At 49.3% G+C, this 14,126-nt stretch overlaps 7 protein-coding genes across 7 annotated transcripts; 3 read left to right on the top strand and 4 right to left on the bottom strand.

Annotated features, from left to right (window-relative positions):
- Positions 1-827: 827 nt before the first annotated feature.
- On the bottom strand, positions 828-1,220 carry L228DRAFT_211832 (hypothetical protein; the record flags this gene model as incomplete). The annotated part of the gene is made up of 1 exon (XM_018329910.1): positions 828-1,220. A coding segment is annotated over one exon (393 nt), but the record flags the coding sequence as incomplete, so codon positions are not given.
- A 151-nt stretch (positions 1,221-1,371) lies between these two features.
- L228DRAFT_156642 (hypothetical protein) lies at positions 1,372-2,458 on the bottom strand. Its single transcript, XM_018329345.1, has one exon. It carries the CDS (start codon positions 2,230-2,232, stop codon positions 1,525-1,527), a length of 708 nt encoding a protein of 235 aa, XP_018187182.1. The 5' UTR covers positions 2,233-2,458; the 3' UTR covers positions 1,372-1,524.
- L228DRAFT_156645 (hypothetical protein) lies at positions 2,458-3,373 on the bottom strand. Its single transcript, XM_018329346.1, has one exon. It carries the CDS (start codon positions 3,284-3,286, stop codon positions 2,684-2,686), a length of 603 nt encoding a protein of 200 aa, XP_018187181.1. The 5' UTR covers positions 3,287-3,373; the 3' UTR covers positions 2,458-2,683.
- A 1,505-nt stretch (positions 3,374-4,878) lies between these two features.
- L228DRAFT_221628 (MFS general substrate transporter) lies at positions 4,879-6,830 on the top strand. Its single transcript, XM_018330276.1, has 5 exons — positions 4,879-4,930; positions 5,007-5,149; positions 5,209-6,303; positions 6,377-6,453; positions 6,518-6,830. Exons 1-5 carry the CDS (start codon positions 4,903-4,905, stop codon positions 6,675-6,677), a joined length of 1,503 nt encoding a protein of 500 aa, XP_018187180.1. The 5' UTR covers positions 4,879-4,902; the 3' UTR covers positions 6,678-6,830.
- Positions 6,831-8,534: 1,704 nt separating this feature from the next.
- On the bottom strand, positions 8,535-10,140 carry L228DRAFT_156575 (alpha/beta-hydrolase). The gene is made up of 4 exons (XM_018329344.1): positions 9,853-10,140; positions 9,536-9,786; positions 9,405-9,477; positions 8,535-9,341 (listed from the first exon to the last, which is right to left on the bottom strand). Exons 1-4 carry the CDS (start codon positions 9,977-9,979, stop codon positions 8,623-8,625), a joined length of 1,170 nt encoding a protein of 389 aa, XP_018187179.1. The 5' UTR covers positions 9,980-10,140; the 3' UTR covers positions 8,535-8,622.
- Positions 10,141-10,573: 433 nt separating this feature from the next.
- On the top strand, positions 10,574-11,415 carry L228DRAFT_156564 (hypothetical protein). The gene is made up of 2 exons (XM_018329343.1): positions 10,574-10,845; positions 10,909-11,415. Exons 1-2 carry the CDS (start codon positions 10,746-10,748, stop codon positions 11,292-11,294), a joined length of 486 nt encoding a protein of 161 aa, XP_018187178.1. The 5' UTR covers positions 10,574-10,745; the 3' UTR covers positions 11,295-11,415.
- Positions 11,416-11,520: 105 nt separating this feature from the next.
- On the top strand, positions 11,521-13,283 carry L228DRAFT_156560 (hypothetical protein). The gene has a single exon (XM_018329342.1). The coding sequence runs from the start codon at positions 11,732-11,734 to the stop codon at positions 13,133-13,135; it is 1,404 nt and encodes a 467-aa protein (XP_018187177.1). The 5' UTR covers positions 11,521-11,731; the 3' UTR covers positions 13,136-13,283.
- The last annotated feature ends 843 nt before the right edge of the window (positions 13,284-14,126 follow it).

Genomic DNA, 14,126 nt, shown 5'->3' with positions numbered 1-14,126 from the left:
TGAAACGGGCAGTTTCTGCAGACTGGAAAATTTCCACTGTCGCTGGGAGGCCACTAGGCATACTGCGAGGAAACTCTAGCGTGCGAGATGGACGGCCAGCCAAATGCGCCGATTTGGGCAATGCAATGGGCTCCACGACGGAAAATAAAAATAAAAATAAAGATAAAACAAAAGGTCAGTTTGAATTTCAGCAGCAGGAATTCTGTTAAATGAAAAAGCAAGTTAGGATCTCTAGAGGCTATTTGAATCACCAGAAGTCGTGAAATATATGATGACTGGGACTCGGGCAGACAAGTGACTAGTGTCCCTGGATACTGTATAATGAGAAAAAATAATGAAAAAATCCTTTTCCCTTGAAAGTTTGATATAATTATTATTGCTTGGCGATACAACGACCTTCAATAGCTACGAAGAAGCATGACAAGACCGAGAAGAGATACTCTCCGGAGATTCTGTTATGCTGTATTGTTCAATGGATTAGAAAGCCAGTCGTGTATCATTGAGTTGTCGGGCTATTCGCTTGTCCAAGGCAAGTAGCCAGAGCATCCATGAGTGAGAACGAGAGGATTAGGAGCAACGTTCATCCCCAAAAAAGAAGAGAAAAAGCGCAAAGTTTGAATTAAAGTTAAACACAAGTCTTCTCGGTTTTCAGGAAGAATCTTCAGTTACGCTTGAACAGAGCAGATGCGAAATCAAATCCGGGCTGAAGCAAATCTCGTCAAAAGTACAACTCAATGTTATGAGGCCTTTCGAGGCATCAGAGAAGAAATCCGGAGAGAAAACAGTAAAGCCAAAAAAGAATTGTCTTCTCCATATCTGCTGGCTGCTTATCTTCTCCGACGTTTTGCCATGGTCCCCTGACGAGCCAAGTACTCATCGTCGCTATCCGCCTTTCGAGAATTAGCATTGCTCTTCTCGCTCCCCTTCTTGACCGAGATGGCACAGCCCTGCCGTTTCAAAGCAACGGTCAATGGGGTGCTAGCGCGCATGCCCGGGAAATCTTTGGCGGTAAAAACCGTAAAGACATCGCTCATTGTCGAAGTAATTATTGACGTAGTAGCTCCAGGCTGTAACTCGCCCAACGCAAGCCTCGTGAATACAAAGCGAAGGCGATAGCTCCCATGAGTACGGCAGGATAAATCTGGGAAACAAAAGAAGCATCCTTCTTCATCTTTCTCGTCGAGGCCCATGAAGGGCGACGCAACCAAGGTCCCCATAAGCCTTCTAGTTGTCCGTCGGTCCGTTTGCACCAGCGACGTTTCGTCCGCCGTACCTGCCGAGTTCCAGAGCGTACAATGGACAATGCTAAAGGGGTATCGCAGATCAGCAGCATCTGCTTCAGCACCACTCGATTTCCTAACCTTCAGCTGTACTATGGGGGGCGGATCGATTACCCGTCGGTCTCTCTCGCCAAAGCCACAGGCTCGAGCGGCAAGTGGCTGTTGGCGTACAATGATCTCGAAGCGACCGCTGCTGCGAGTCTATCAGCAAAAAAGTCGGATTTTAAATGGCAGGATTCACTGCTCACGGATCCTTGATGGAAGTATTTTGAGAGCCAAATATTGGTAGCGGTTGCAGAGACGGCGGCAATCCTGTCGACACAGAGCCTGATCCTCGCGCTGAATTGACTGAGCCGCGCCTCGGAGTGTAGTCAGGCGAGGGAAATGGTTGCTCAGGCTGACGTGCCAAGAGCTCAGGCGCCAGAAGAGACACCGGCCGGTTAAGAATAATCGGCGTCGATTCTCCTAGCGGTCTCTCACCTGCTTTCCGTATGGTGGACTGATCGGTCCAGCTATTCGTAGGGGAAGTAGTGACTCCATACTGCGAAGTAGCTGAGCCTGATGGGGGTGAAGCGTAGGGTTGATCTGTGAGGATCCTCTCCAATGGTACTGACGGCCATCGATCGTAGCGTGCCGACACCGGCGTGGGCCGTGAGCCTGGAATCAGCGGAGGGCGAGACGACTGAATTTGCTGTTGTAATCGAGGAGGATAAGGCGGAATTGAGAGTTCAGTCAATTGAACAGGCGCTGGGGGCTGTGGATTTCGAGCATAACTATGCGCAGGACCAGATGTTGCAGGCAGGGCATAAGGGTTAAAATGTGCAGCTTGAGTTTCCGCCATGGACAAGGGAAAAGGAGCAGCTCTGCCAGGGTGTATCGGTAAGGTCAACGGCGATGAAGACAGCACCGGAGGGGTAGACTGAGAATGCGGAGGCGGCGGTCGACTGGACATCAGTCACTTCCTCCCTCGCACAAAATGTACTCGCAATCGAAATCAATGCTGGCGGTGACGGGTTCCCGCATACGACAGCCAGCGCCCATGGGACGGGATGAGCGGCCCGACAAGCTTGACGGGACCAAAGGCAATAAAAATAAGCCTTGATGTGTGGCGAGTTTGAGGTTGAAGCAGACAGCCGATGCAGGAAGCAAAGGATTGATTCGCACAAGTGACGGACCAGCCGGGGGAAGAGCTCAGGTCGTATAATCGCTGCAGTGACCGTATGGAAAGAAACGTGGGGAGGAGATATCAACACAAGACAGATATCAAAATACAGTCCCTTGGACTTGCAGTAAACATTGAGATTGAGCGTGTTTTCGATAGTCGGTAGACCATGGCTGCCAGACTAGGGCAGACATGCCGGCCAAAACTCTCCTGGGGTCGATTCCCATAGCATAATGTGCTGTTAAGGGTCAAGCCCAAAAGAGGACCCTAAACAAACACCCCTCCACGAAACGGCCAGGACAAGCATTGTGTAGGCATTTCCTGGAATGAGGAAATCTACGGCGTTAAGGTCAGGTACAGGCAACGAATCCAGAATAACAGAGATGGATGGGTACTCGTAGAGAACCCACTCCTTCGTAGACGCCACGCCTTCTGATGAAGGAAATAAGCCGAACCATCTCCCCAAACGTCCCTCAACCATGCCAGCCGGGGTCATTGTACGATGACCGATTGGTGGGGGCCCATGTTGTGCGGGTCCTTCTCGTGCACAACCGACCCTAGGTGCGAGGGTGGCCGAGCGGATGTGGCAACCGGATACGTTGGCAGACCAGGGACCCGTGGCCAGTTCGCCTCCCTTTTTCGTGGAGAGGCGCGGGCGGTGGGAGGTTTTAGCAATGGTCCGCACACACTCTAGCGTTGCGAACGGTTGTGCCGGTGATCCGTGTAAACATTTTGCACCGGAAGTCGAGGGCGCTCGTTCCACGCCCAGAGCATGCTGCTGCTCCAGATGGTAATAGTGACGGCGAGGTGGTGGTGGTGGTGGAATTCCGGTCAGCAGCAGCATTAGCTGCAACGTCTCTTACCCCCTGTCATCAAAGAAGCCGCGCCGATCGCAGCAGTCTTGGACGAGTCACCTCTATGTTTCCAGGCTAGATCAATATTGATTGTCTATGATCCAGGCAACCAAATCAAAAGCAAGACCCCTAATACTTGTAAGCCAGTACTCCGTAGCTGTTGCATAATTGATTGGTGCAACCGACGAACATCCCTGGCAAAAATGACCGGGGAACCAGTAGCGTCCGAGCCGCCTATCACATAACGCTCATTGAAGAGGATCGACACATATCTCAATAATTAATGCAATCGGTTCTCTGAGCACGTTCTATATTCGTGTATAGTACATGTTGAGACATTGAGCAAGAAATGATGGGCATCTTGTGACCTCCATATGTTAATCATGTTTTGCCCGACGGTTGTTTACCGGAGATGTGGCGGGGATAACATGAGATCGTATGATGAAGCCAGAGGGGTCTTTATATCATCCTGTGGTTCGTTCTGTTATAGTGTGATTGCCTGACAGCTGCCAGACGGGTTGGAAAGCGAGATTGCCGAATGGCGGTGGCGGTATCACGGCCCTTCGACCACCCTTCAGGCCCTCGCACATTGCTTATTCAGTGAAGAGCTTAATATGTGAAAGTGCCTTGTTTTAACTAAAACGGTTAACTAGTTTGACATCTCTAGCGAGTACCTTACCTACTGTTGGCAGGAGCGGATCACTAGAGCTTGTCGCAACTCCATCCGCGAAATTCCTCGATTCTCGCCTAACTAATGAATTGTCCGAGCCGTATCAAAGTTATCACCTTACAGGTCTAAACCCCGGAGCTGTTTGATTCTTCTCATGTGGCAGAGAAGTCTTCAATTTTCCCACTTACAATTCATGGTTTGAATTTTGCATACTTCACACTAGAATTGTGGCCTAGGCTCCTATCCCGTCTCAGCCATAAAGTACAGGTCTTTGCTCCCACGACAATTTAGAGGTGCATTTGCGACGCACTGCTTCGTTTTTGATAAGCCAAGTTCTAAAAAAATCATCATATTGACTTGGGGCGACTGAGAGAGTTTGTCATCAAGTACCAAATTAGCAAAGTCACTAATAAGTCCCGAAACAAAATTGATGACTTGTTTCTGAAGGTTGATGTCAGTTGGACTAATGTGGATGAGATGCTTGTATTGTGCTACTAAGTTGATAAACCACGCGGGAGCCACGTGATATGTTATCCATTGACGTCCAAACCATTTAATTGACTTTTTACGGTTTCAAATGATGAGAATGATAATAATAATGATGCGGATGAAGTGGTGATAGACAAAGGAAGAATGTCATTATTATTGCGGCTTTATTTGGGAGATTAAGAACGAAGAAATCGACAGATGAGGTGACGACCGATGTCGGCCTTAATATCAAAAGGGAATCGCGTCAAGTCTAACGATCCCGTAGTTCTTCAATGGTCTCCCGGGAATATCCTGCGACCCAATCGTTGGGTGGTGTGGTTTGTTCCTAAGCCAAAGCTGCCAGTAAAAAAAAGAAAAATAGAGCATGGCTCCCCCGTTATCAATCCCGCAGCTCCTCCGCTGCAGCATCATCCTTGACAATACCTCTTTGATCGTCATTGAGTCAAGATGAGGCTCCCTCAAATCGCGAGTCCAGGTACGTTGCCAACGGGGAAGGGAAAGAAAGAGCTCCCTGTAAATTACACGCTTCTAACTGAGCTCGACGTGCGCAGGCTCCAAAGACGTAGCTACCTTGGTAGTTCCTGAATATGCGCAATCATGGGATCGCGCCGTCGAAAGGCGGGTAGTCCGCAAAATTGATATGCTCCTGTTGCCTTTCATGTGGATAGGCTATGGCCTCGTATATTACGACAAGGTCCGCATATTCTCACTGCAAATTGTGACCCGTCCATTAAAAATTAACATGGCAATTAGGCAATTCTTGGAAGCGGTGCCGTGCTGGGTATGACGACCGACCTTTCCCTCAAAGTTATCGATAAATCTACGATTCCGCCTACCGTTTCAACGAAACGACTTAGTTGGGCGACGTCACTTTTCTACTTTGGAATGTTGGCGGGCTTGTATCCGTTTACCTACCTGTTTCAGAGATTTAGACTTGGTCGTGTTTTGGGGTGCACCGTGATCTGTTGGGGAGCCATTGCAATGCTCACGGCCGCTGTCACCTCGTGGCGAGGTCTCTTCGCGCAGAGATTCTTCCTCGGATTCACTGAGAGTATCATTCCTACCGCGTTCATGGTCATCACATCTGGATACTACACACAGTCCGAGCAGACCATGCGACAGTGCCTCTGGTATTCTACCACCGGAGGATGGACAATCATTGGTGCAGCTATCAATTATGGATTTGCCAAAATCGACCCCGATGCTCCGTTGGCTAGATGGCAATACTTGTACCTTCTGGCTGGAGGATTGACAATCCTTTTTGGTATTCTCTGCTTCTTTATTCCAGATTCGCCAGTTTCTGCTTGGTTCTTCACCGAGAAGGAAAAATTTGTGGCTGTGGAGAGACTGAGAATGAGCCAGACTGGACTGAGGTGTCAGTCGGTTAAATGGTCCCAGATTCGAGAAGCTCTGTTGGACATCAAGGTCTGGACTTTGGCTGTCATGATGGGTGCCGCATATTGCGTCAATGGTGCTGTCTCGGGTTTCGGGCCCCTCATCGTTTCCACTTTTGGATACACTGCGGCTCAATCGATCCTTTGGCAGATGCCATTGGGTGCGGTATGCTTCGTGACCATCTTAATTGTTGGATATGCCAGCCGCTACATTCCCAACATCCGCCTTTTCATGTTGATCTTTTGCTGTCTGCCCGTGATTGCTGGCTGTGCCATGATTTGGCGCGGCACCTGGAGCTACCATGCTCCAACTCCTGTGGCCGGGTACACTATCATCGGCTTCTTCGCTCCTGTCACCAGCCTGATTGTAAGCATGGGTATGGCGAACGTTGCTGGAGCCAGCAAAAAAAGTTTTATGGCAGCAGCCATCTTCGTCTTCTACTGTGTTGGCAACGTATGTCTCAAAATTATCCTTTGCCTCCCCAATTTTTGTCAGGCGCGATCTTCTAACCTTAACCCGTTTGCAGATTGTTGGTCCTCAACTAGTCTTCTCCAACACCATCGACAGACATTATCCGGCTTTATGGCTTGGGATCATCATTTGGTGAGCATGCATCTACCCTTTCCCATGATAGTTGTTCAACCCGATCTCTAATTAAGTTTTGCAGCTACTGTATTGTCATTGCACTGGCGATTTTGCTCTACATCCTCCTTAGGCTGGAGAACAAAAAACGTAACTCCCTGCAACTGGACGAAAAGGAAGCCGAGAGAATGGCTTTTGAAGACAGAACCGACAAACAGAATCCGCACTTCCGGTATGTTATGTAATTTTTCGCCCAGGAACAATCCATCTAGTAGGTAGATATCTTAAAGTCCGGGATCCGCGCCGCAGAACGCCTCCAAATGCCTCGTGTGATCCAATCGGCATTTGTTTCTTGCTCATAGATATTCATTTTATATATAATTTTTATTTCTCCCAGTACGGAAGCGATTGTCTCGGAAACTTTTCACTCAAATCGTGGAAAGATTTCCACAAGCGCGGAATCCTCATTTTGAAGTGATAGCTTGCTTGGATAATACTTCTCAGATGACCTGGATGGGGATCTAGCGAATCTCCTCGCTTTCTCCGTTCAATTAATTCCATAGTCACCAAAGGCAATTAGTGCTTGCCATAATCCAATTGCGCTGTACCAAGGCTTATCGGGACCGCGTGAGCTTCTTTCTTCAGGCGTGCCCCTCAGTGTAGCTCGAGCTCCCAGCTATGCCCTTCGCTAAACCATTTCCCCGAAGCGCCAAATTTAAGGTTACGACTAGTGAAGTTGGTTTAACCAAATTCAGGTAGCGCACTGTAAGTTAGTGGGAAGTGCCAAGACACAGCACCGACACCACCTGTGTATGATAGGACAAAACACAACACCATTCATCACGAGACGGTCAACCGATTGGATTCGGAGTCTTCAAATTTCCTATTCCAATTTCCCCAAATATTGGTAAAACATTTAATCCACTCCATAGCCCTCAACCATAATTTCATATTGTTTTTAGAAAGGCCTCGACGAACTTGGGTGCGGCCGGGTTTTTCATGGCCGAGCGTGGGAACTATCACAGTACGGCTCCCTGTACAACAAAGCAAGCTTCTATTTCCCTACACATCTTTAATCTTTCAAGATCCATATCTGTCTATATAATTTCTCCTCTGACACTTGAGCTATGCAGAATATCAAGGCATAGGTCGCCACGCCGGCTTGCCACCTGCTGCGTGCCATGTCCTTGACCCACGATTGTTATTCTCAAGTCAGCTTGTGCCCGGAATCTTTGACCAGAAGATCGTAATTGATTATGGATGTAACTCTGGATCTGTTACGGTGCAGCTTGGTATGTACTTGTGCCCCTTTCTACACTAAACATGATGATATCATTTATCATTGGTTGGTCCGTCAGCAGAGATAGCTAATCGGCAAATTGCAAAAAGTATTCGACTTCAATGCAGCTTCTGCCACTGGTATAGATGCCGATAGCAGCCTGATTGTACAAGCTGAAAGCCATCTCGCTTTCCGCTGGTCTCGGGTCAAGCCTGGCACAGACGCGTCGAGACCAGACTTTTCGAGAGAGAGTCATTACTTTCCAGTGTCGGCGATATTATCACATGGCCATAGACCATTGCCGTCGCATCCGTCTGAATCTGATGAAACTAACACGGTGAAATCTGGAGAAGGGAAAGTTGCGAAAAAAGAGCCTTTTGCCAGGGCTCGCCCTCTACCTGAAAATGTGCAGTTTAAGTGTCAGGATTGGGGCAGTAGTTCGGCTACGAAGGAAGATTCCACCCTGAGAAAAGCTTCTTGTGATGTCATTTTGGCGCTCAGTGTGATCAAATGGATACATCTGCAGCATTTAGACCAAGGGCTTCGAAGGTTTTTTCGTCGATGTGCATCGCTCATTGGACCAGGAGGTTATTTCGTGATCGAGGTCCAACCATGGTCGTCCTACGAGAAAGCAGTTAAGCCAAATAAAGCTCCGCAGCTGGCACTGAACTTTACGAAATTGGTTATTCGACCCACCGACTTTCCTAGCTTGTTGGCTGATGAAGGGTTCGAGCATGTTTTGACGTCGGAAGACTTGCCCCGGCCTATTGAGATTTATAGAAAGATTTGACCGATACCAATCAACGTCAAGTTTCTCTATTTCTCGTAAAGCAGATATCTATCTCATGAGTTGTCTATACGCTAGAACGAGAAGTTTCTTTAGGTATGTTGATAAGAAAAAGTGCATCCTTTTATGACATGCACTGATGCATTGCCGAAGTTATATAGCGCAAACCCTTTTGCCGCAATACTGATGTGTCGCTGAGAAACAGTGTAGCGACTGGCCAGGCATGAATCGACCCCTGCTCTTCATGGACTTCAACATAAGCGCCAGCCTTTTCAAGGATGGCCACTGTATCGCGAATCTCTGAGCTGAACACCTCTTCCGATCCTGAGCTGACGAAGAAACCGTGCAGCGGCGCCGCACGCTTCCACCATTCGATATCTTTGCACGTCCCAGGAGACACAAGTGGGTCATCTAATGAAGCATTGGAACCAGCATATTGCCGTCCGAAAAGATGCAGCCTTTCGGCGTCCAAGTAGTCGCTCGCTGTGTTACGATGCTTGGAGCTGACCAGCGTCGTCCAAGGAGATATAAGTGCCGCAAATCCAGGACGAGTCTTCTCACCAGCTTCAGAACTGGCGAGATGCAGCAATAGACTGAGGATTAAAGTGCCGCCTGCCGAATCTCCCGCAACACAAACGCGAGACGAGTCTCCAATGATGGAAATCACGTGCATGTATCCGGCCAAGGTCTGCTGAAGCTGAGTTGGATATACCCCATCCGGAACAAGGGTGTATTCCAAGGCAAAAACAGCTGGATTTGCATATCCGCGCTCCTTAAGCAGACTTATCCAGGCAAGCAAGAATTCCATGTAGAAGTAACTTGAGCCCATGAAGAACCCACCTCCTTTAAGGCCAGGGGCGTTTCAGCTTGGAGGGTTTCATAGCAGTGAAAAGCAAGGACACGTACCATGACAATAATAAACGACAACATCCGGACTCTTATTCTGATCTGCAATTATCCATACTCCATGAAGTCCACTCTAAAGTTCATTTCTCAGTACGGCTCCAACTCTCCAATTTCACATCTTGGCGACATACCTGATTTACTTCGCGCCAGAAGATGGGAGAACGCAGATATCCATGCCGCAGCATGCGAAACCTCAAAAAAGGCAAGGCGACTTGTTTGGAGAAGAAAACGCGGCCAATGCTCGGGGGAATGGTCGCAAATGCATATCTCACACAACGTATGACAAAGTCCTCAAACGGCGACGCTTGGCGAACAAATGGTGACTGGCCTTTCAATGGAGTAAAATAGCGCTCCTTTACAAATTGCACGGGTAATTGTAACCCTACCAGGCGCAAAGAGTCAGATGACACAAGACCTCTCCCCTTGCGAGGACATTGGCGTAGCGTACCTAAAAATGGCGCAGCTTGGATAATATAGTGAAGCGTATCAAGCAGTCCCACATGGATAAGTAATTGGGGTATTAACAACAACAGGAAGACAATGCAGTCTATGTAGCACATTTGTCCTAGTATCATGGCTGAAGTCTTGGGGTGACGTAATGCACCTTCCAACTAGTAAGAAGAGAAATCAAGTAGATTTCGAAAATAATGAATGTCAATCATCTGAAATGAAAGAAGAAGATTCTAGGTATTTTCATACTTCTATAAGCCGGAGGGAGTTTATTGATGAGATGTTTGTCAAGTTTTCGTGTAAATGCATGTATGACTGCTTGACTTTTGACGGTAAAGGGTCTGGCCACGGGGGGAAACCAAGATGACGCTAGTACATACACAGCTAGTCCAATACCCGCTAGCAACTTTATTCGCAAACACGTTCCCATACGACGAATCGGCTGTTTGAATACCAAAGACTGTAAATCTTCACTCTTTACGCTGCAACATACTTTCACGACGTCTTTTGACCCTGTTCGACGACTCATCATTGGTTTCTGGGCCATATCTTCCCAGAACGACCAGCCCAAATTCACGCTGGATCGTGAAATTGAGGGGTCGTACCTTTACACACGACCCACGCCGTCGACGCCGACTTTTGGAATAATCCACTCTGAGAAGATCGCAGTCTCTTTCATGAGGCACACGATGGCTCTGGTGTGAAGGAAATTTGAAGAGTGCAGAGTGTGAATATTCTTGGGTTGGGAATAGAGCGTGTAGCTGTGAGTGCATTGGAAGCAAAGCTCATCATGGCCGCCTCTACTCCGGTAGACATTGCAAGGTAAGCTCGAGCAAGGTTCACTACCCGCTCTGAAGCTGATGGCAGATCCTCTTGCACAGCACACTCGCCATGGAAGATATTCCAATCAAATTGCGTTGTGCGATTTGCAACAAGCTTGCCCTGAACGCTTTTCGTCTGCCGTGTTGCGATCAGTCCATTTGCGAAACATGTGAGTTCTTACGGCACTTGTCCATCTCCTTCACTCTCGTGGCCCATATCTGACTCAATCCAGGCCAGTCTGCGCTGCCGGACACTTGTCCAGTGTGCGAGCATTCTCCTGTCGCTGCCGATGACTGCAAGCCTCACAAAGCCCTCCGAACAACGATCAAGGTGTTTCTGAAGACCGAGGAGAAGAAACGCGAGTCTCGTGGCCGGTCGGAGAGTATCAATACAATGCCAGTGACGAATGGTACGCCTTTGGCTATTGCTGAGCCAGCCAAGGATCAACCTCCTTCGAGCACCCCGGCTCCCACGTCTCGTGCAGGCGAAAAGGATCTCGCAGACACTGTGGATCAAAGAGAAGAGATCAGCATGCAGGAATCTGCGCAGTCACAGACTAGAGGTTCTGAGACACTTGAAGCCGAGAAGGATATCCCAAGACCGTCAACAGAGGTGTGACTTTTTGCATCACTGAATAAGTTTCTTGCATTTGCTGACCAACCTAGGGTACTGTTGAGGGGGAGAATCTAGAAACTAGTAAAGCTTTGAATACAACAGCTGAACCCGTTGCCGACCACCCCAAAGAGAATTCACCTAATGATGAGAGGAGGCCATCCGTTGCAGACGAGCAAACCGCTGCAAATAACGAGGACCAACTCGGCCCAAATGGTCAATGGGGAAATGCCTCTATCCCGAGTCAGATGCCCTCATTCGCAAATGGAGGGATGTTCAATGACCCAAATGGGGCCTTTCCAAATGCTGGCTGGAATGGCAGCGATTTCAACCCTATGATGCAACCGATGCCTATGACAATGGCAAACGGAGGATGGGGACCATTCCCTAATATGATGGGTAAGCATTTGAAGCCCAAAATATTGGTTGTTTGATACTGATTCATGTTAAATAAAGGTGCTCCTGGAATGAACATGGACCCGATGGCGATGTCTCAAGGCATGTTTGGAGGCTATGGGGGTCAGGACGGCATGGGCATGAACGGTATGAATGGCATGAGCGGCATGACTATGGGTATGGGCTTCGATGCGGGGCAAGGCGGGTATGGCATGTGGGATGGAAACGCCGGGTGGAACGCAAATCAAGATAAATTCAATCCAAATGCAAATGGAAGCCATACTGCCGGTATGGGAGCTCCCTTTGGAGCCAACGCTGGGTTCGCCTCCAGTAATGGTTATAATGTGCAATCGTCGCACCCCGGGAATTTCAATCAGCTGCCTCTACAACCATTCCCCAATAATAACTTTCAAAGTGGCTTTAACGGACCAGATTATAGACGCAGCAGTGGGTTTGGTTTAGGCGGCCAAGGCCCAAGCCAGGGCCAAAACGCCTCTGCTCATAATGTTGCCGATGACAGTGAAGCGTTCCATCATCAACTCCCTCCTGGATTCCAACCTCAAAGCTCACAAAAACTACAGCCGCAGCAAGATATGCCAAGTGAGCCTCAAGGCGAGAATGGAGGTGAGACAGAAACAAAGTCTAACGACGCTGATGCCGAAAAAGGCGCAGATGCAAACCAAAAGAAAGCTGAAGAAAATATGCCTGAAGGCCTTGTGCCCGTCGATGAGACCAACGGTGAGCCAAAGGGTGCCGATACAGAAGAGACTAAATCAGAAAATGCTTCTTCTGATGCTGTTCAACAAAATGGAGGGCCATCTTCACAAAAGGGCACACCAGTCCAACATTCCGCTACCATTGGCGTGCAGAGAAGCATATCGGGCACGCCACCGGTAGGGCCAGGACCTATGCAAACTAACCCCATACCTACTGTTCCCATGAGCCAAGTCATGCCTACAGACTCGATGCCGCCCATGGGTTCTATGGGACCGATGGGGCCGATGGGACCGATGATGCCAATGGCAGGACCGATGGGTCCAATGGGGCCAACAGGGATGTATCCGGCTGGGCCTGACCAGTTCTTCGCAGGACGAGGACGAGGTATGAATGGGGGCTTTTACCACGGAGGGCCCAATCATTTTCGGGGAAACCTTCGTGGGCGTGGAGGGTTCGGCCCTGGCCCGATGGGACCGGGCCATGGCATGGACTTCTCTGGCATGCCTCAAGGCCCTCCAAGAGGCATGGGTGTTGCTGGTGCACCGACTGCTCCTAAGGCATTAAGACAAGGATTGCCAAACACGAGCGTTCTTAGGAATCGGAGTTTTGGAATTGGTGGCCGGGCATCTCAAAGCCAAACACCTGGTGTGGACTCATCGGCAGAGCAGCAGCAGCAAGATTCTCAACAACAGAAATCGCCACCAGCTGATGATGTTGCTGCGTTGGAAAGGTAACATGACACCCCTAAAATTCTTTTGCATATGAGTATGAGTATTAATTTTTATCTAGTCAAAACTCGCCCGATCAAAAGATGCCCGGAGATAACAAGCCTGCAGAGTTACCTCCACGTCCTCGAAGCAGAAGCCGATCACCAGAAGGTGACCGTGAGCTCTCCCGACGAAGCTATCGGCACCGCTCAAGGAGTGTCTCTGGGTCTGAAGCAGATCACAGCCAAAGCAGGAATGAAAGCAGACTCCAAAATGGACACAAGTCCAAGCAAGTTGAGAATGCTGTTCTCGAGGGACCTGGTATTACTGATACAAAAGAATCTCGCCTGCGCGACGCATCTGTCGCCTCGTCCAAACGGTCTGCCCACCACCGCAGCCGTCGTGAGCGGGATCGCGAACGCGAACGAGAAAATGAACGAGGTCGAGAAAGAGATTATCACGAGTCTTCTCATAAGCACAGCAGCTCCCATCATCGCTCATCTCGCCGAGACCGCGATCGCGACAGGGACCGAAGCAAAGGCCGCTCCTCTCACCGCCGCCGACGATCTCGCTCCCCAGAGACGAGCGCTCATTTGGACGGCGAGAGGACCGCCAGTTACAGAAACGGAACGGACAGCGCAGCTGCGACAAGGGAGGCAAGATCATTGACTCCATCACGTAGCAGCAGAAAACGCGCGGCGGGAGAACGATCTCGAAGCAGACATCGAGACCGAGAACGAGAGCATGATCACAAGCGGTCGCGCCGTGACCGTTCTGCCACTCCCGCAAATGATTACGAGTACGACAAACACCGCTCATCAGGGCGGTCCCGACGAGACGAGAAGCAAAAGGCCAAGGATAGATCGAGCGACAAGCAGCGCGACCGGGATCGGGACCGGGACCGAAGAGACCGCGACAAGGAGCGCGAAAAAGAAAAGCGCAGGGACAGAGCTGTTCGCGAAAAAGAAAAGGAAAAAGAAAAGCCATCTAGGCAAGATGTAGATCAACATACGCTTGA

This window comes from Xylona heveae (genome assembly GCF_001619985.1).
Source record: "Xylona heveae TC161 unplaced genomic scaffold L228scaffold_7, whole genome shotgun sequence".
NCBI lineage: Eukaryota > Fungi > Ascomycota > Xylonomycetes > Xylonales > Xylonaceae > Xylona > Xylona heveae.
This window is presented reverse-complemented; position numbering and strand designations above follow the sequence as displayed.

Coding starts and splice junctions, on each gene's coding strand:
- L228DRAFT_156564 (XM_018329343.1), top strand. CDS start 10,746: ATGGAAGATATTCCAATCAAATTGCGTTGTGCGATTTGCAACAAGCTT. Junction 10,846..10,908: donor TCAGTCCATTTGCGAAACAT/GTGAGTTCTTAC, acceptor GACTCAATCCAG/GCCAGTCTGCGCTGCCGGAC.
- L228DRAFT_156560 (XM_018329342.1), top strand. CDS start 11,732: ATGTTAAATAAAGGTGCTCCTGGAATGAACATGGACCCGATGGCGATG.
- L228DRAFT_156645 (XM_018329346.1), bottom strand. CDS start 3,286: ATGCTGCTGCTGACCGGAATTCCACCACCACCACCACCTCGCCGTCAC.
- L228DRAFT_156575 (XM_018329344.1), bottom strand. CDS start 9,979: ATGATACTAGGACAAATGTGCTACATAGACTGCATTGTCTTCCTGTTG. Junction 9,787..9,852: donor CCAAGCTGCGCCATTTTTAG/GTACGCTACGCC, acceptor TGCGCCTGGTAG/GGTTACAATTACCCGTGCAA. Junction 9,478..9,535: donor TCTGGCGCGAAGTAAATCAG/GTATGTCGCCAA, acceptor AATGAACTTTAG/AGTGGACTTCATGGAGTATG.
- L228DRAFT_156642 (XM_018329345.1), bottom strand. CDS start 2,232: ATGTCCAGTCGACCGCCGCCTCCGCATTCTCAGTCTACCCCTCCGGTG.
- L228DRAFT_221628 (XM_018330276.1), top strand. CDS start 4,903: ATGAGGCTCCCTCAAATCGCGAGTCCAG. Junction 4,931..5,006: donor CCCTCAAATCGCGAGTCCAG/GTACGTTGCCAA, acceptor CGACGTGCGCAG/GCTCCAAAGACGTAGCTACC. Junction 5,150..5,208: donor GCCTCGTATATTACGACAAG/GTCCGCATATTC, acceptor CATGGCAATTAG/GCAATTCTTGGAAGCGGTGC.